The sequence below is a fragment of the Saccoglossus kowalevskii genome, chromosome 5 (assembly GCF_978046115.1).
Source record: "Saccoglossus kowalevskii chromosome 5, keSacKowa6.1, whole genome shotgun sequence".
NCBI lineage: Eukaryota > Metazoa > Hemichordata > Enteropneusta > Harrimaniidae > Saccoglossus > Saccoglossus kowalevskii.
The window spans coordinates 21124385-21144661 of NC_140645.1; the positions used below are offsets into that span (position 1 = coordinate 21124385).

At 36.3% G+C, this 20277-nt stretch overlaps 1 protein-coding gene across 1 annotated transcript; it reads left to right on the forward strand.

The window, feature by feature from the left end:
- The first annotated feature begins 104 nt into the window (after positions 1–104).
- LOC102804682 (palmitoyl-protein thioesterase ABHD10, mitochondrial-like) lies at positions 105–20058 on the forward strand. The gene is made up of 5 exons (XM_006812125.3): positions 105–282; positions 2120–2339; positions 13458–13563; positions 15285–15419; positions 17881–20058. The coding sequence occupies exons 1-5, from the start codon at positions 105–107 to the stop codon at positions 18142–18144; spliced, it is 903 nt and encodes a 300-aa protein (XP_006812188.1). The 3' UTR covers positions 18145–20058.
- The last annotated feature ends 219 nt before the right edge of the window (positions 20059–20277 follow it).

The following is a 20277-nucleotide window of genomic DNA, read 5'->3' on the forward strand; positions in this document are numbered from 1 at the left end:
CTTGCATTTTCTGTCAATATTTGTTCAACATACAGCTGGCTTAACTCAGTCAGATTCAGTCAAAATACTTAGAATTTTCATTAAAAAAAAACTCGACAAGCGAAATGTCGCGATGGCTTGTGGGAAATTATTTTGCACTTCCGCGAACAACTGGACTGCGAATGCGATGTGAGATTTTCCATTATATATATGGTTTTGACCGAGAGATATTCTCCAACAATTCCGCAATGTGGCACGGAAGAATTGCGTACAAAAATGCGATTCTCTCAGCAAGATCAAAATGTATGTTTTCATTTTAGCATGATCGATTGTTTTTTTTATATTTTTCAGCTGTGAAATGCGCCCTCTGCCGACAACGGAAGGGGTGAGGGATATCCAATCGAAATCGGGAGGGGGCCGGTGATGGAGGATTTGTTGTCAATATTTTATTCTTGTATGCTAGACAACAACTTTTTGTTTATCCACTTTGTTTCCCAATCCTAACATTATGGAGTTGCCATGGAAATTATTTTTCTCTTCAATGTGAACATTTTTTTTCACCCCTGCTTTCAAATGGGTTAAACCCCTCATAGGGCACAAAGAATACTGTAGAATACTTTATTTTCGCTTGGAATTTATTTTCGCTATTTTCGCTGAAGGGGTGATTCTGTGAAAATAAAATCCAGCGAATATACTTTTTTTCCTATATTTCACATTAAACTCATCAAAAATCAGTGAAAATAAATTCCATATAAAATGCCCAAAAAGCCTTTTCAGCGAAAATTAATTCCAGCGAAAATAAAGTATTTTACAGTAGTTATCACAAATGGAGGTAAATAAACAAATCTGGGAAGGGCTTACAGTGACCAACCCTTTTTTAAAGGTCTCTCATTTGAAACATGAGTTGTTGAAAATAATAACAGTTTTTCAGAAAAATTATCACTTAAAAATAGCAAAATGTACATTACAGTACCTTTAAAGCGTGGTAGTCGTCACACTGCGCATGTGCCATTTATTTTCCCACAATCCAATGCGCTCCTCAAATGGAAATCACAAGTATGACGTTTGACCTAGGTGCGACTTGCACTGATTACCGCCGGTGACTCCTTCGATGCCTTTCAATAACATTACTTAATTAAAGCTTGGAAACGTCTCGGTTTGTACTCGTTGATCTGCACAACAGTCGAGTCGCCATCTTTGTTTATATGAGACCCATATATCGCGCTTTAATATTTAGTGTAGGTAAACAAATCTTGTCAACAGTAAACTGCAGTTCTCAGTCCCTTTCAAATTTCTCCATGATAAGCAATGCAGGGAAAAGAATAACCCAATGAGCTTACTTGTACATATCTTTTATTTTATGCAAATTTATAGCCAATTGTTTCATTTTTTTAAATGAATCAGTTCTTTTTTGTTTTGATGTAGCAGCTAGATGACAAGAGCATCACTGTAAGGAAACAAATCACTATAACCAGAAATTGATGGTTATAATTTTTAATCAATATGTATTAAAGCGAGAGGGTAGTCACCTGCGTACGCGTGAGAATTGAGTCCCAAACGACGATAACAACACACACTAAAAACGCAAAGGCTCATGGGTAGACGCTTGTTTGTAAACAATAACACGCTATGGCCATCTTATGCATGCGTAGGCGACGACTACCTCCGGTCGCTTTAAGTACATGATTTTACTAGAAATAAACAGGTAAAAGGTGGACCAAAAAAAGTGAATAAAATAAAAAAATTAATCCTTTCTGCCAACATAATATTTTGTTTGCCTGTTACTGGAAAATAATTTGTTTGTCCCTGGCATGATACATGTATATCACTTTGTGTGCATATATACATGCAATATATATGTTTGATCTAAGACCAACTACTGGTAATAAGGTTTAATAAATATAAATAATGGCAAAATAGAAACATTGTGGTGACTATAATGACTTGAAATTCGCAGATGTCATGGAGATAATTACCTAGATTACCTAAATACTCAAATATTTTATTCAAAAGTATAAGGCATTTTTAGGGTTGTTGGTCTTGAATTTGAGTGCTCTCTGAGTATTGAAGTTCAAACTCTCCTATCACAGTGTAAGTTTCAGTTCATTGAAAGCAGTCTTCTGAATTTAATTCATTTCAGATGAAGCAGTTTTCAACCCAGCAATAAAGAAGATATCAAGCTTTGAACAATCCCCACTGAAGAATCTTGACCGTGGTGGTGGCAGTTCTCTCGCTTACCGATTTACTCCAGGCAAATCACCGGGTATCATGTTCATACCGGGTTACATGTCTAATATGAATGGTGGTAAAGCACTGGCTTTGGAGAAGTACAGCAAAGAGAATGGACATTCATTTGTAAGGTGACTGAATTTAAAATTCACCTGTTTCTTGACACTTATATGAATTTATTTTGTATACATTCAGGTCAACAAACCAACCCCCAAATAATTTACAGGTATTATAGTCACCTACTTTTTCAAAAGCTGTGTGATCATGCAGCCTTATAATTTTCACCCATTTCACACTCAGTATGCCAGTTTTCAAACACTAACCTGCATTTTTGTATTAAAACTGCTAGTCGCGCAAATACCAATCGATAAAAGAAATTTGAAATGTAATACCGATAACCATAAACAACTGATCATTGTCCTCCTTCTGTGTACTAGTATATAAGTTTTCAGGCTTTTAATTGACACTGCTGCTTTTTACAAATACTAGTATGTGAAATCATCTACATGCAGAAAGATAAAAACACTTGTTAGTTCAATCTTATTTTGCAGAAACATTCAGATTGAACAATTTTATTTTTTGTTTATTGCTCGAGAAAATTGATAACTTAATTGACATTTAGCAGGATATTTCAATTTTCTTGGGGTGATTATATGATTTAAGCGCACACACAGGAATTGAGTCCCAAGGGATGATAACAACGCACGCTAAAAACGCAAAGGCGATAATGGTGAATTCATTGAGTTGATATGTCATTACTAGTACTTGAGTGGTCTAGTAGTATTTGGCCAAAATTCTTCACTCAGAGTTGAACATGTGGAAACATGTACGTGATATTGTCTGTGACATCACATATATATTTGGCTTGTACATTTCCACATACTTTGTAGTGAGTACTGAATATGTTAATTGGATTCATTGTTATGCTAAATTGACTTTATTGTTTATAGGGGTAGTTACTGTATGTGGCTTAGTGAGGTCGCTAGGACTAAATAATTTTTTTTCGAATAGCTATTTTTTTTTTATTCTGGCTATTAGCCTGGTGAAGTGTGTATTTACAGTGGCAAGACATATTGTTATGATTTCGAATCTCCTCTTTCATGTTTGTATTTGTAATCAAGAAATGTCTATAGAGGGCGCAGTCCCACAGATTTGTTTGGAGAAAAGATTGTTTTTTCTATACTAATTCACTTACTGTATATGCTTTAATTATTCACTGGGTTTTAATTTCACTATTTCCCCCGATAAGTAAAATCTGCTAAAATAAATCTAAGTAAACATGTAAAATAACAATTAAACTCATTGTCTCCCGACACATTCGTGTAATTAAAACACAGTGAATATTCTCAAAACATGAAAATAGTGAAATTAAATGTCAGTGAAAATAAATGGTTTTACAGTACTGTTTGTAGTGTTATCAAATAACTCAGATCACTTCCAGGATAATGGTGAATATCCAGATTTATTATCGGTAACTAACAAATGTTACAACGTCGTCTGCGTCAACCCCACGAAGTACCCCGAGTTAACCCGAAGCACCCCGAGGCTATAAATAGCTAACACAACATCCCCCTTACAAGTCAAACTCACCATAAAGTACAATTTCAGTACAATGCGAACAACTTCAAAAATACAACACATTAATGCCAATAAGGCTGGCAAAAATCGAAACTATCTGAAGAAATACAGTAATTGCAAGTCAAAAGAATTACAAATCTAATCTCTTGGGAGGTTTAATGACTCTGCCTGATCTGGTTCTATATTCAGTAAAGTTTGATTCTTGCAGAGTAGATGATTCAGGCTGGGGTCTGTGTACCTCATTTTGCTTTTCAGTCCCCATGGTCAATGGTACTCCCTGAACTGTGGTTTCAGATTTTCCATTTACCTCAATTTGTGGTGGGAGGTCATCCTCATGACCACATGGAGCTAAATACTTCTTATTTCTACGAATCACCCTGTGGGGCATAGCTACTTCATAAGACCTAGGTTCACGCAATTTATGCACAACCTCGCCATGGGACTGCATGTCCTTAACCAGAACTTTTGCTCCTGGTTTGAGTTGAGGCATTTCCTTGACGCGATGTGACCTATCATAGTTCAATTTAGCTTTCGCACGATAATCCCTCTCAAACTTGTTAAGATTTTCTATATCCAGCAGTTTGGGTTTTAACTGTGATGGTAGAATTGGGACTGTCGTCCGAATACGACGAGCAAATAGCAACTCAGCTGGACTATATCCATTGGCTAATGGGGTTGCCCGGTATGCCATTAATACAAAGTATGGATCCGCTGATTTTTTTATAAGCTGCTTAACAGTCCTGACAGCCTGTTCAATCTCTCCATTTGACTGGCTATATATTGGACTACTGGTCACAATCATGAACCCATATTTCTCAGCAAAGGTTTTATATTCCCAACTTGAGAACTGGGGTCCATTATCTGATCTCAATTCATCGGGTATCCCGTGGCGGGCAAACATAGATTGTAAATGAACTATTATGTCACTACTTTTTGATGTGTCCTCTAATTTAGCAACTTCTACAAATCTTGAGTAATAATCCACAACCAGGAGATATGTGGTGTTCTTTAAGAAATACAAATCTGCAGCCACTTTCTGCCATGGCCGTTCAGGGAAGTCTGAGGGAATCATGGGTTCTATCACGTCTGGGCTGTGATGTATGCAAGTTTTGCATTTATATACTAAATCGGCAATTTGACCACTAAGACCTGGCCACCATACAGAACACTTGGCCCGCTCTCTACATTTAACAATCCCCTGGTGACCTTCATGTAACATATCTAAAACATCTAATCTTTTTGAGCTAGGAATAATAATCCTAGACCCTCTCATCAAGATTTTATCAACATAACTAATTTCTGCTCGAAATGGATAGTATGCTGTTCTTGCGATATGGCTGATAAATAAGAGGATGTACTTTACTTTTTCTGATATTTGTAGGAGACTTCATCAATATCCGCTTTGTCTTGCTTTGAGTCATCATCTTCTTTAGTCATTTGTTCATGTTCTTTCTCAACTTGTTCACTCAGCCTTGCTGAAGTCTTGGCCTTTTCTAGGGTTAAATCACTGTCCAGTTGCAGCTTTCTTTGGAGTTTCTTGTCACGAATTCCAACTACAATACGGTCTCTGATCAATTCCTCTTTCAGATTACCATAATTGCAATGTTCTGCTAAATGGTATAAGCCGGTAATAAATTAATCTACTGTCTCGCCTTCTCTTTGTTTCCTTTTATTAAATTTGGACCGTTCATAGATTATGTCTCTTCTTCTGGCTATGAAGTGATCATTGAATTTTTCTTTCACTGAAGAGTATTTTGGCCAAGCTACTGCCTGTTCTCCTTCTTGTGGTTCAGGGGCTGGAGGAAATTCAAAACTGTTGAAAATTTCCTCTGCACGGTTCCCCATACAGTAGATCAGTGTGTCTATTTGTACGGATTGCTGTTTATCACCAAGGCCACTAGCAGAGCGGAAACGCTCAAATCTCTTCATCCATGCTTCCCAATTTTCCCCTTTGAATGAAAACTGTTCTGGAGGAGTTATTTGAAACTGGGTAGCCATATTCGATCACACTATCACCTCAAAACTAACTTCGGTGGGTGATTTCTCTAGTCGAGCGTACACGGGTCAGAGTTCATTGACCTCACGAATCGAGATTGTCTGCTGGCTTCTCGCAAGTAATATTATGAATAATCACTGAATAATTGTGACTAGGATGCTTGATATATGATTAGATCGCTTCCCAGTTGCTGCGTTTAGCTTCAGAAAGTAGCAAGTCACGTAATATATAAATATAATAACACTAGCAACTTTACCGCCAGATGATGGACGTCACTTTCGTCCAGGACAGTCAAGTAATTTTCCAACGATGAATTATTCTTTGACAGCAAATAATTTCATCCAAGGCGGGGTCTCGTGGGAACATTGACTTCTGACACCATGTAGTGTTATCAAATAACTCAGATCACTTCCAGGATAATGGTGAATATCCAGATTTATTATCGGTAACTAACAAATGTTACAACATCGTCTGCGTCAACCCCACGAAGTACCCCGAGTTAACCCGAAGCACCCCGAGGCTATAAATAGCTAACACAACACTGTTGATACTGTTTTTGATGACTTGTTCTCACTTTTTTTCTTAACTGAAACAAAACATAATCAAATCCACCATAACCACTGTATGGCAACAACTCTACATACATTGACTGTGATCGTCTCATAACCTACAGATAGAGGGCAGTTGTTAACTTGATGTATGATAAACTCCCAGCATGCATTGGGGTAAAACATCCGGTTGACCTTTCATGTAGTGAACTGCACATGTGCAGTACTTTGAGTCACATGCTTCGTGTGTTTTCTGGAGCTGTGCAGTCTGTATTTCTGTGAACGGGATTCTATTAAAGATGAAACCGTTTACCGATATTGCTGAGTTCGTACTTTATTAGCAGTAGTCATTGTGCATCTTCAAATTTCATGAAAACAAATGTATTTTACATACATTGTGTAAGTCATGTAATCTATTTATTGAAACTCATGAATTTGTTTTTGTCGCATACGACTTGTTTACCACTTCCGTGTGACTGAGAATGTTCTAGAACCGTACTGTGTCTGGGTGGAATTTTTAGAAGTTGGTTGAATAGGTAATAGGACACTGTAGAAGGCAATAGAAGATATTAAATGGTAGCAGAGCACGGTTGACAAGATGTCACAGAGTACAAGCTACACGAATCTTCCGAAGCTAGGAGTGGAGACCGTGTATGAAACATGGAAAAACGAAATTGCCGTGTGGCGTTTGGTAACCGACTTAGACAAGAAGAAACAAGCATTGGCCGTTACGCTGACTTTGTCGGATCAAGCAAGAGCGAAGGCGCTCGAAATTAATAGATGTGACTGAACTGAATTCGGATACAGGTATGGATGTTCTGATTCAAGCATTGGATTCATTGTTCAAAAAAGAAACTGTCGACTTGGCGTATGAGACGTATTCTAATTTTGACTCGTACCGAAAGTTGCCCGAACAGACGATGGAGGACTTCATCATAGAATAGGAACGTCGATATAATCAGTCGACGAAATACGGTATGACTCTTCCTGATGCGGTTTTGGCTTTCAAATTGTTGGACAGTGCCGATTTATCCAAAAAGGAAAGGCAGCTTGCTTTGACCGCAGCATCGGACTTGAAATTTGCGACGATGAAGTCAGCTTTGAAGCGTATTTTTGCCGAAATCACGTGACTAATGGCGGCAATTCGAGCCAAGATGTGTCCGAAATAACCGTTGGAAATTAGTCGGCTTTCATAACACAGAGATTTAATTCTGATACTAGACGAATGGTTCGTCCACCTCAATGTTATGGAAATGCTAATGCTCCTAAAGGTACGAATCCCTTGGACAAATTTGGTAGACGTACAAAATGTGTGATATGCCAGTCAGTTTTTCACTGGGTCAAGGACTGTCAACATAGATCCGATCCATCTGTTGTAAATATGTCATGACATGATTCTGAGCCCGAAGTATGTAATTTGACATTATTAACCAAAGAAGAGAAATCCATTAATGAAATTTTCATGACTGAATCTTTCGGATGTGCAGTTATAGATACTGCTTGTACTCGGACAGTATGTGGTAGACGATGGTTTGACAACTATATGAATGGTTTAGATGATAAGCAAAAATTGATGGTTAATACAGCTCCAAGCAACAAAATGTTCAAGTTTGGAGATGGTGCTCAAATTAGGTCTACAATCAATGCAATACTGCCAGTCAAGATAGGTGAAACGTCATGCAGAATTGACACAGAGGTAGTGGAAACAGATATCCCTCTACTGCTTAGTAAGACTTCACTGAAGCGGGCAGGTACAGTACTTGATTTAGCAAATGATGAAGCTGAAATGTTCAGGCACCCAGTAAAGCTACATTTCACATCTAGTGGGCACTACTGTGTAGATTTACAGAGTCGAAATATTACATGTGAACAGAAAAGTAATCCTGAAGAGGAAATTCTTATTATTGATGAGAACACAAGTAAAGTAGATCATGAGAAGATATTAATTAAACTACATAGTCAGTTTGGACATGCTTCAGCTGATCGCCTTAAGAAGCTGTTAGAAAGTGCAGGCACACATGACACAGAAGTTTTTCGGACATTAACAAAAGTCGTTGAGATCTGTACAATATGTCAGAAATATAAAAACCTGTACCCAAGCCAGCAGTGGGCTTTCCGCTTGCCACAGATTTTAGCGATAGCATCGCGGTTGATCTTCACGAGTTGGACAAAAACTTGTGGTATTTGCATATCATGGATGAATTCACTCGGTTTAGTGCCGGAGCCATAATGACGAGCAAGCAGTCTTCTGTATTTGTTGATAAGTTTATACAGAAATGGATCAGTATAGTGATAATGGTGGTGAATTTAATAGTGCTGAAGTTCAGGATATGTGTGAGAACTTTAATATTGAACAGAGAACCACTGCAGCATATTCTCCATGGAGTAATGGATGCCTTGAAAGACACAATCAGACACTAACTGAGATTGTAAGTAAAGTCAAAGCAGAGAAAAAGTGTAGCTGGGAGACAGCTTTGAACTGGGCCTTATTCGCTAAGAACAGCCTTACTAACATCCATGGATATAGTTCTTATCAACTTCTCTATGGAAAAAATCCTAACATGCCATCGGTTCTGGTAGACAAACCACCAGCTTTAGAAGGTACCACCATGAGTAATATAGTTGGTAGTCACATTGCTTCAATGTATGCTGCTAGGCGATCGTTTACTGAGTCAGAATGCTCAGAGAGAATAAGAAGAGCTTTAAGAAAGCAAATTCGTCCATTGATGGAGACTTGTCAACTGGGAGACAAAGTATACTACAATCGCCCTGATAGCCCTAAATGGAAGGGTCCTGCTACTGTCATAGGACAGGATGGTACTGTAGTTTTTGCACGACATGATGGTATGTTGGTCAGAGTGCATCAATGTAGACTCAGAAAAACAAGCCAACCAGAGACTGTTACAAGAGAAAGTATCAGTAACCATGACAGATCTCAGCAGTCAGAAAGTGTTAGTGAAGAACCTACTAAAATTCACCATGATACATCTATAGAATTAAAAACTGAAAACAGAGAGACAGGAGAGATTCAACAAGATATGTCTGGAGACCAAGAAAATGATAACGGAGAGACTGGTTTAGGTATTAGAAATTTGGCAGATATTTCAAAAATTAAACTGGGAAATACAGTTAAGTATACTAATAGACAAACTGGTCATACACTTACAGCCAAAATTATTAGTAGAGCTGGAAAAGTACATGGCAAAAACAGAAACTGGTATAATTTGGAATATAATGAGCTTGATGAGTTAGATGGCATAAGCCAGTCAGTAGATTTAAGTAGAGTTGATAATCTTGAGATTCTAGAAACTCCTCGGGTTGATGTAAACATTCCTGATGAAAGTGTCATGCTGTTAGAGGACATTTCAATGACTGAGGCAAAATTGACAGAGCTAGACAGTTGGAAACAAAACAAAGTGTACAAAGAGGTACCAGATGAAGGACAGAAATGTATATCAACGAGATGGGTATGCACCTTAAAAGCTACGGGTGATAGTATAAAACCCTAGGCAAGATTAGTAGCTAGGGGATTTGAGGAGATAAATAATGATCAAATTCAGAAAGATTCACCCACATGTAGCAAAGAGTCAATGAGACTTATTTTGGCTATCATGGCTCAGAATAGATGGAAACCTCGATCCATGGACATTAAAACTGCTTTCTTACAGGGTAAAGAAATAGAAAGGGATGTTTTCATACGTCCACCTAGGGAGGCAGATTGTCCAAACAAATTATGGCATCTTCAAAAGTGTGTATATGGGTTGGGGATGCTTCTCTCCACTGGTATTATCAAGTGAAAGCTGTTATGATTGAGACTGGAGCGCAGATGTCCAAAGTAGACCCTGCTGTATTTTATTGGGAGATGATAGTGGGAACTTAATTGGTGTATTAGCTTGTCATGTAGATGATTTTATGTGGGCTGGTGACTCTAAGTTTGAGGAATCAGTGATTAGTCAAATTCGTTTATGTTTCTGTATTGGAAAGGAAGATAGTAATGCTAATAATTATGTCGGGATTGGGTTGGTGAGTGAAAAAGGCCAGATTTATCTTGAACAAAGTGATTATGCCAACAACCTGATTCCTATTCCTATAGCCAGAGCCAAAGCGTTAGAAACAGAATCACCACTGACTGAAAATGAGAAGGACTTACTGAGATCTAAAGTAGGACAGATACTGTGGATAGCACATCAAAGTCGCCCAGATGTACTGTTCGATGCATGTAACTTGGCCACCAGCATAAAAAAATGGTCAGGTTAGAGATTTGTTATGTGCTAACAAGGTAATTAGAAAACTAAAATCGGATAGTGTACCCCTTAAGTTTCAGCATTTGGGTGATGGTGAATTGTCCTTAGTAGTCTTCAGTGATGCCTCACTGGGTAATCTTCCTGATGGCGGTAGTCAAGGAGGATATTTGATTTTTCTCATGGAGGAGGGGGGGGGGGGAAACTGGAAAATTCTCACCGATTTGTTGGAATTCAAAGAAGATTCGCCGGGTAGTACGTAGCACTTTAGCTGGGGAAACACTTGCCATGGCCGATGGCATCGATTCTGCAATGTTCATTTCTACTTTGTATTTGGAACTGACAGGTAGTGATAGTAGATATACCAAGTTGCCACTTGTTTGTGTAACTGATTGTAAGTCTTTGTATGAAGCTGTTAAATCCACTAAACTAGTCAGTGAAAAACAACTACGTATAGAGGTTAGTGGTATTAGGGAACTGATTGAAAGCAATCAGATTAAAGAGTTCATATGGTCTGAAAGTAAAAATCAACTTGCAGACTGCCTCACTAAGAGAGGTGCTTCTCCGCTGGTGTTATTGAAGGTACTTCAAGAGGGGATTTTGGACATTTATTAAATTCTGTGATTCTGATCTTGTCAGATATTTGTCACTGTGAATTTATGTTCTAAACCTTTTGCTATACTACTATTTAGTTTGTAAACTTGCTTCTTTAACAAAAAAAAAAATATAGAGAAGATTGTTAACTTGATGTACGATAAACTCCCAGCATGCATTGGGGCAAACATCCGGTTGACCTTTCATGTAGTGAACTGCGCATGTGCAGTACTTTGAGTCATATGCTTCGTGTGTTTTCTGGAGCTGTGCAGTCTGTATTTCTGTGAACGGGATTCTAATAAAGATGAAACCGTTTACCGATATTGCTGAGTTCGTACTTTATTAGCAGTAGTCATACATTGACTGTGATCGTCTCATAACCTACAGATAGAGGGCAGTAGTCATTGTGCATCTTCATATTTCATGAAAACAAATAATGTATTTTACATACATTGTGTAAGTCATGTAATCTATTTAATGAAACCCATGAATTTGTTTTCAATATTAGAGAATCAAGATCTAAGAGAACAAATTACTGTAAAATACTTTATTTTAGCTGGAATTAATTTTCACTGAAAAGACTTTATGTGTGTTTTGTATGGAGTTCATTTACATTGATTTTTTTATGAGTTGAATGTAAAATATAGGAAAAAAGGTATATTTTTTGGATTTTATTTACACCGAAACATTCCTTCAGCAAAAATAGCGAAAATTAATTCCAAGCGAAAAATAAAGTATTTTACATTAAAGAAATATCAAAATATTTTACATTCTATTTGCAATATTAACGGGGAAATTCTAAATATTTTGGTAATGAATTATTTGTCCTAAATGTTTCATAAATAATTATAGTGATGTAACTAATTTAAAATGCTCTGACTTTTTTTTTTCCTGGGACCTGTGTGCATACATAACAATTTTGGAAAAACACCCAATAGAGGGCGCATCTGACACATACTGCGCGTGGAACTCTGGGAAAAGTGGTCGGAACTATTTCCACATTGTGCCAGCACAGGTGGCGCTATTTGATTGGTTTTCGGCGATCTGCTTGTCAATGCAATATTGAGAAACAATAGACCTTTGACCTCGCAATTTACATGCATTTTAATGTTAATAAGATAAGATATGCTGATGAGTGTTGTGCGGTATTTTAATTGATCAATCATTAAAGATTCAATCTTGCTAAAAATAAGGAGAGAATGTGTTCAAAACAAGAAAAAAATACTTGTATATAGTTCCGCGGAAGAAACGCTGACTAAAATGGTGGCTGATTGATATTTATCCCTCAGAGGCTAGTTATGCGTCATAAGACACAGGTCTGTGCTGAATAGCGCCACCTGTGTTGACACAATGATGTATGTACTTGTCTGTGATTTATTTGTTAATTATAGATTATGTTATAGAGGTATTCTTGGGATTCTTTATGTGAAAAGACAGATTAAAGACTGATTTTTAAACTAAAGACTATGCAACATGAGTGACCAGCAAATTCATTCAATTTGTTTGTTTCATGCAGAGTTCTATATTGATATTTTTTGTGATATATTTTCTAATTACTGTATTTATCTAAACATCACATGTCACAAATGATCTTCTTAGGGTGATGTTTCAACACCTGTGCCTGGTGATACAAAAACAAACGAATGCCTTGAAAATAAATGTGGTAGAAAAAATAATTTTTATTATAATAAGGCTAGACTTTTTTTATTCCTTGTTTCTCGAGTTTTTTTAAAGGCAATTTTTTTGAGGAGGGCGAAAAAAAAATTAAATTTATTCTTTTTTTCCATTAGATTTGTGTGATTCTCAAAGAATTGTAAGTGAGATCATTGATCGAAGAGAAGAAATGAAATAAAATGTTATTCCATTTATAACTTTGTTTCTCATCTATGCGAGACTTCGGTACTTTGATCATGATACTGCCACAAAAATGCAACTTGGATTTCTTATGCGGCGGGCAGTAAAAAATGAAGATTAAAAATAATATTTTTTTAGCAATTTTTTGCGCTTACAAGTAGGCGGGCGTAAGAAATTACGCTGAAATAAAATTTTATTTTTATTTCATTCTCGGTTCCTGTTCATTCGGCGGGTTCGCGAAACAAGGGATAATAAAAGTCTGGCCTAAATGAATTAAAAGGATATAAATTGGGTGTGGACATAAAAACAGTTGATTGTACAAACAATCATAAGAAAAAATTACAAAACTTGTGCTATGTTTTGATTTTTCAAAATATGATCCAATATGCAAAACATTGCCCGGGATAACCTTTCAGATTATTGTTTTATTTCTTGCAGGTTTGACTATCAAACTGAAGATTTTTCTATCAATCCAGTGAAAACTGTGCAAACATGCATTGGTGATTGTTTGGCTGTTTTTGATCGACTAACACAGGGACCTCAGGTAGGAAAATATTTATATGGAAAGTGTTCTCACTGCTGTTTTGATCAGTGCCCAGGGGTTGAAATACCCTTGTGCACACTGCACTATGCACATAGATTATTAGCTAGTGCAAGTAAACTCTAAATATTATGTGCACACTGTGCATGTAGAAATTAACGCATATTCACTAAGCCTAAATTAAGTTCAGCCAATATTGTAAGACAACTAAAAAAAAGCTAATTCTTTCGTGATCGCATCAATCGAGAACCCGTATATTTTATGCAGTTCGTGCAGGTAAATTTCAACTTCAACATGCACACTGTGCATGCAGGAAAAAATTCTATTTCAATCCCTGGTGCCCCTGTACAACCCTCATGTAGTACTATATGACACTTATTCTCGGGAGCCGACATCCCAGAAAACAATAAGTAACAAGATTACCCTGTAGGGGCTCATACCACTAATTGAAACTCCATAGACGATGTTAACATATGATGAGATTGCTATATAAAAATGATAAACAAATTTGAAAACATGGCTCAACAATGGGAAATCAACATGCCAGTAATCAAGCACAGCTCAAGAGAGAAATCACTGGAAAAACACCAAGATTAGAACACCCTAATACACACAGAATAAATCCACAGGTACACAGCCGCTAACCTTTGACCCAGGTGATCACGCCCTCAAACAGGGAGAATCGCAGAAAAAAAATATTAAAAAAATGTAATTGGTTCTTGCAAGGCATTTAAATTGAGGGCTACAAACGGTCATTGGTTGTTTAGTGGCATGACACCTAAATGTGCAACATATATACATTCGGATGCTCGGGATTACCTCAAAGTTGACTTTGTGCTGTTTTCTCGACTTCAGCCTTTTTCATCGGCTCTTTGGTCGGTGTTCCACATCAGAGCCCATAGAAATGCATGTTACAGTGGTGCGCGGCTTAGCAACATGAAATGTTCTATGATGTAGCTCCGCCCCCAACAATAGACTGCCATATCAACATCAAAGTCTTGCGCCCTCAACCTGCAATTGTGTTTATTCTTTCATTTCTGTATTTGAGTGCTATTGAGTGTCAAACTGCTTTATGCACTCTAGCTAACTTGTATTCTGTCAGTAAAATATTCCACAAATATAATTTTTCTGATGAAAGCTCAAATATGTATGAGTTGTGTTTGCGTTTATGTTTGTGTACATATCAGTTTCATTCTAACCTGTTATGTTTTGTCTATATGTAAACAATGTAACAACTATTTCCCTAGACCACAAAAATAATATCCAGGGATTTTTTTAAACAAAGAAACAGGGGCACAATGCTCATATGTCAGGGCTACATTTGTATGCGCCCCCTTAACCTGGGGTGCAGATCCTCTGGCAACCATGAAATTTTGATTGACCAGTCTTCAACTGTGACCTGTCTGATAGTAATTTTGGCCCCAAGGAAGCCATAGAATGCTCCATTTTAACACAGTGCTCCATCATGCAGTTTTTTTGTAGAAAAAACCCTGATATTTGTAATTTATGTAATGATCGAGAACTGTTGATAATCATGAAGATAGTTGATTTGTTGATTTCAGTTGATTGATTATTAAATGAAATATTTTCCATAATGTTTAATTTTTAAATGTTTTAATGTAATTATTATTATTACCCAGTAATTATTTTCTGATTTTCAGGTTTGGCTGTTAGATTGTGACCATAATGTTTGTCATACTTTCATGTGTTTCTCTGTTTATTAGTATATTGTAGGCTCCAGCATGGGGACGTGCATGATGTTACTATTGGCATTAGAAAGACCAGAAAGAATTGTAGGACTGATAGGTGTGGCAGCTTTTACTGCATTTCCCAAACACAATCAGATTGCAGATACTTTGGTAATTTCAGTTTATTCATTTTCATCAAAAATGTTGTACAGAAGAGAATATTTATATATATTTTTTATTAGACGCATAAAATCCTTAGGAAAGGATAAAAAGGGTCTTACAGAAAGAAATTAAAAAAAAACAAAAAAACTACAATCTAAAAAAGAAAACAAAAAATAAAAACTTTTCTAAAAAAAAAAAAAAAAAAAAAAAAAAAACAAGTCAAAAACAAAAAAATACAATTTGCAGCCAATGGTGAATACAGAATATAGAATGAACACAAAATGTGGCCTAATACACTGATGTGTGCTTGTGTGTGATTTAACAGATCAAGTCACAACTTGTGTTTGTTCATAAAATTAAAGATATTGGGATTTCTGCGATTTTGGTTAATCAGACACCTTGCCCATTATTAACAAACTTTGATTTCAAATAATGTGAATTTTTAACTTTATAATGTGCAAATAAAAATATAACATCTGGCTAGTTTTTCAACAATCTGAGTAATATTGGATTTTAATAATTCTGAAATCATGCAAATACTTATACAACCCCATCCTGTCCACATAAATGCCTAAATCACTTAAATAAAGTTTAAAGTGCTAAGGTTCAGTGGTTAATCCACTGGTCAGTCTGGAAGCCTATATTTGATAGCCAAAATAGTGCTGGTTATAGTGCTGATTATTTTTATTTTTTTTTTTATTTTTTTTAAATATTTTTTTGTGCCAGGCGACAGTTCCGGACTTTGAATGTCACTGTTGTCTCTCCTGACTTTTTTTTTTGTACGTTCAAATTGCAAGTGCTGACACATAGTGCATTTTGCCACAGAAGTCATTTCCTGTTTGGGACTACATCTTCCTATCAAGTGACAATTTAATGCGCTATCCTGGCGTCAACCAGGCTCGGTCAAACACAAGCACCTGCGGACCTTAACCAAGGTTCCCCCAAAGTTGCATTCGTGAGTGAATGAATCTTGGCCAGTGGAATTGGCCTTCCCATTGAGTCTGTGACACACTCACCCAGGGTAGGGGTCGACCCTTTTGATGTTCAGCCTAAGGTAGGATTTGAACTTGGGTCTACCGATCATGAGTCTGTTGCGACAACCACTATGCTACCAGTGACCGGTGCTGAATAGTTATTATTAAAAAAAATATGAAAAAAGTTGATTTTAGATTTTGTCACCAGATTGATACAATATTCATTGATTAATAGGAGTCAAAACACATTATGTAAATTTTCATAAATGTGACTCTGTATGGTAAAGCACATGCAAGATCACATATATTACAATGAGTGTCAAGGTTTCATGTGGTGCATGTAAAATACAGTTTATCCTAGTCTTGGCCAAAACAAATGCGTTCTATCTCCACATCTCCTCTTGTGTAAATATGAGCAACAATTACTTTGATTTGCATGTTTGTAAGTGAAATAAAAAATGAATTTAGCATTTAGTAATAAAATAAAGGTCGTTAAGGTAAGATGAGGCAAAATGTGGTCGCAGCAACCTCAGCTCAATCGGTCGATATACTTGCCATAAGCCTTCATGAGATTCACTAGATAGTCTTATTATTTTACATTGTTTCCCTCCTTGTAGTAATAATTTTATGGAAGTTCTGGTTCAGTTTAATGGTACTCTATTTTCATTGCACGTTATTGTGATGTTGATATAAACAAATATGGTATGTGTGACATCAATAATGAAGCTGACAGACAAGGGAAAATGTAAACATTGAAACAAGTGCAAATATGTTGTGGCTCTTGAAAAACCACCATTGGCGCATACATGTTGCTACTTTTCAATGAGTGTTTTCACATCGCTGCCCAGAGGTGATGTAGTAGTAGTTGTCTGTGACAATGAAAGTCATGTATGTAAATGTATTCTTTTTAGGTATGTTGCTATGTAGGAAAAATTTGTGTAAATGTTTATTTTAAAAACACATCCTGTGGCATTGCCAGTTTTGCCATTTTTTCTCAAAGCTTTCCGGGCACTGTGAGCAGGACTGGTAAAATCTGCTCAAGACGCACCACTTGTGACACCACATACATGTATAACAAAAACAGGGCAGACTTGTTACAAGCCAGGCACCTCAAGGTGGCAATGAATGTAATTCATATGAATTAGCACAGAATTAGCCATATGTTAAAATATATTAAGTAAATTGTATCTAATATGTAAATTTGTATGTAAGAAAATTATGATTAGGTAATTATTAGTGAACATTATTGGAAAGTATGTCAAAATAGCTTACTGGGTAATTTCCATAATTATATCACTATTCAGTTGTAGATATAATCATTATATTGTCAAATAGAGGATGAGCAGGACAACTTGAGGATTGTTGCTGGAATGGCTATGATTAAGACTGCAGAATGTATGCATGTGTGTGTGTTTGGGTGGGACATGGGATAGTGAAACACTTGTCATCTGTTAAATTGACGATATAATACAGATATATCTGCTTTCCTTCCATAGATGCAGGCTGAAGATCTAATGAAATACCAGAGCATGTTGCTAGGAGACAGCATCAACATTACTTGTCCTGTAAGGCTCATCCATGGCATGGACGATGACACAGTTCCATCTGAATCTTCATTGGACATTGCTAGGAGACTGAAAAGTAATGATGTAGATGTGATTTTGAGAAAGTGTGGAAAACATAGGATGTCCACTGATAGGGACTTGGATCTTTTAATTCAGACATTGGACCAGTTGATAAGGCATTCAGCTAAACTTTGATTTGTAGTATATGATGATTTGATGATGTTTATATTGAACAAATCACGGTTATAAAGATCCACTAGTATCTGTATTAGTATGATTAAACATGTACATTACAAGAGGTGCCAAACAAAACAGCTCAAAACAGGTGTGCATGTGATTTTAGCCAATATAGTTTCTAGGTGTGGTTGACGTATTTCAAGTCAGATAATGTGCTCGTGCTGTGCAGTCATTTTTCAGACATTGAACTTCACTTGGGTCTATCACACAATATCTGAATGGTTGCCACATTCGAGTCCGATCATGCATTATCCTATACTGAAAAATCAACACTTCTTAACACAACTGTTTTCTTGAGGCAAAAACATAAATTAATTTGTAACACTATATACAGTATACTGTAAAATACTTTATTTTAGCTGGAATTAATTTTCGCTGAAAAGGGTTTTTAGGGTTTTTGTATGGAATTTGAATGGAGTTGCACGTGAAATATAGGTGAAAAAGTATATTCACTGGATTTTATTTTCACTGAAACATCCCTTCAGTGAAAATAGCGAAAATACAATCCAAGTGAAAATAAAGTATTCTACAGTAATAATTTGTCCTGGTAATTGTTATCTATTCTGAATAGTGCATTCAAATGCATGCACGATGTCATGATATAATGGGCCATTCCAGTTTATATCTGGACCCCCCTGTTGATGAGCTTGTGTGTTTACTTCATATAGGGTATAATTTCCATGGGTGTATAAGTCATACAAAGTTTTATTTTCAAATCACCATTCACCATACAGTAATGGAAATCCAAAACTATAGTTCCTACTTATGGTGTTGATGAGTTCCATTGTGCCACGATACAGAGTAGGATTTCCAAATATAACTCTCATCATTAGCTAATTTACCAAGTTCATAATTTTATATTTGATAATGAAAATCCAAACTAGTCCTGATTCACGGTGTTGATGAGCTCATTTGTGCCATCATCCTTATCTAATTTCAGTAATAACTATTTCATACTTGCCCAACTAGGCCATATTTAATTTTCGTAGCCATAACTGCCTGGATTTCCAAGAATTTTTTTTCCATACTCTTCTGGATTTCCAGATTCTGTTTCTCCATATACAGTTGGAATTCCGGGGTATTTTCCCCATCATACAGTGCTGTAAATCCGACCACATCAACAGGGGGGTGCAGATATAAACTGGAATGGCCCAATACTCTCAGGAAACAATATTTCCAAATACCCTAAAACTGATAAAAATATTGATTTTATTTCATAATTTGTATAGTGATCTCTTTTTACAAGGTGCTTTAATAGTAATACAAATTCAGTAATTTGTGGTAAAGTATGCACGTATTGTCCCGAAATTAAAGTCTAATCTATACAGATTGAATTCCATAATCTATAGGTGATTAAATTTGATTTTCGTTTCTCAGTATTTCGAATTTGACAAGTGTATTCAGTTAATAAACAATCTGTATTGGTTTACCACATTATTCCATCTGTATATTTTTGAGCAGAAATTTAATTGTATATAATCCGATGATTACATGGTTGACCAGTATGATTAATGAAATGCTTATAGCAAAGTGTTGGATGTTGACTTTCTAATGAACCTACTTCAGAATAATGACACTGAATGGCAATTGTGGCTGTGAACCTCAAGGCTGGTATGCCCGACTTTACAACTTCCGCTGTTCTAACCATGTGTTATGTCTATCAATGTTATGGGCTAATTCGAATATAGACATATGGTGGATTACATTAAGTTCCACAACTGCCCGGGTATGCTAACAATAGCAATAACTGATGCATCCATTACTGAGGTGGCTTGAGGCATTTATCATGAATTGACATTGACTGATTAAGTAATTTCGTATGTGACATTTACGAACTAGATAAAAAGACCTTGCTGACATTTTGAAGTGAAACTCGGTAGAATGATTTTCTTGTTAATTTGGATGTGCTCCATTTTTGTTAATCCGTGCTTCCAAGATAGCAGGCATCACGAATTTCAACGTGTAACAATGCTTTCCACCTTATTTAGATTTTTCGTTCATAATTATCTGCCCCGCATATCATGATTTGTTTTTTGTTGAACAAATAATACAATCAATTGATGGCAAGAAAAACATTTGAAAAATGATATT

What these genes read in the sequence shown, in the direction of transcription:
- LOC102804682 (XM_006812125.3), top strand. Translation starts at nt 105, where the DNA reads ATGTCGCGATGGCTTGTGGGAAATTATTTTGCACTTCCGCGAACAACT. An exon ending in AATGGACATTCATTTGTAAG is followed by an intron (nt 2,340 to 13,457) that starts GTGACTGAATTT and finishes TATTTCTTGCAG; the next exon opens with GTTTGACTATCAAACTGAAG. An exon ending in ATCAGATTGCAGATACTTTG is followed by an intron (nt 15,420 to 17,880) that starts GTAATTTCAGTT and finishes TTCCTTCCATAG; the next exon opens with ATGCAGGCTGAAGATCTAAT.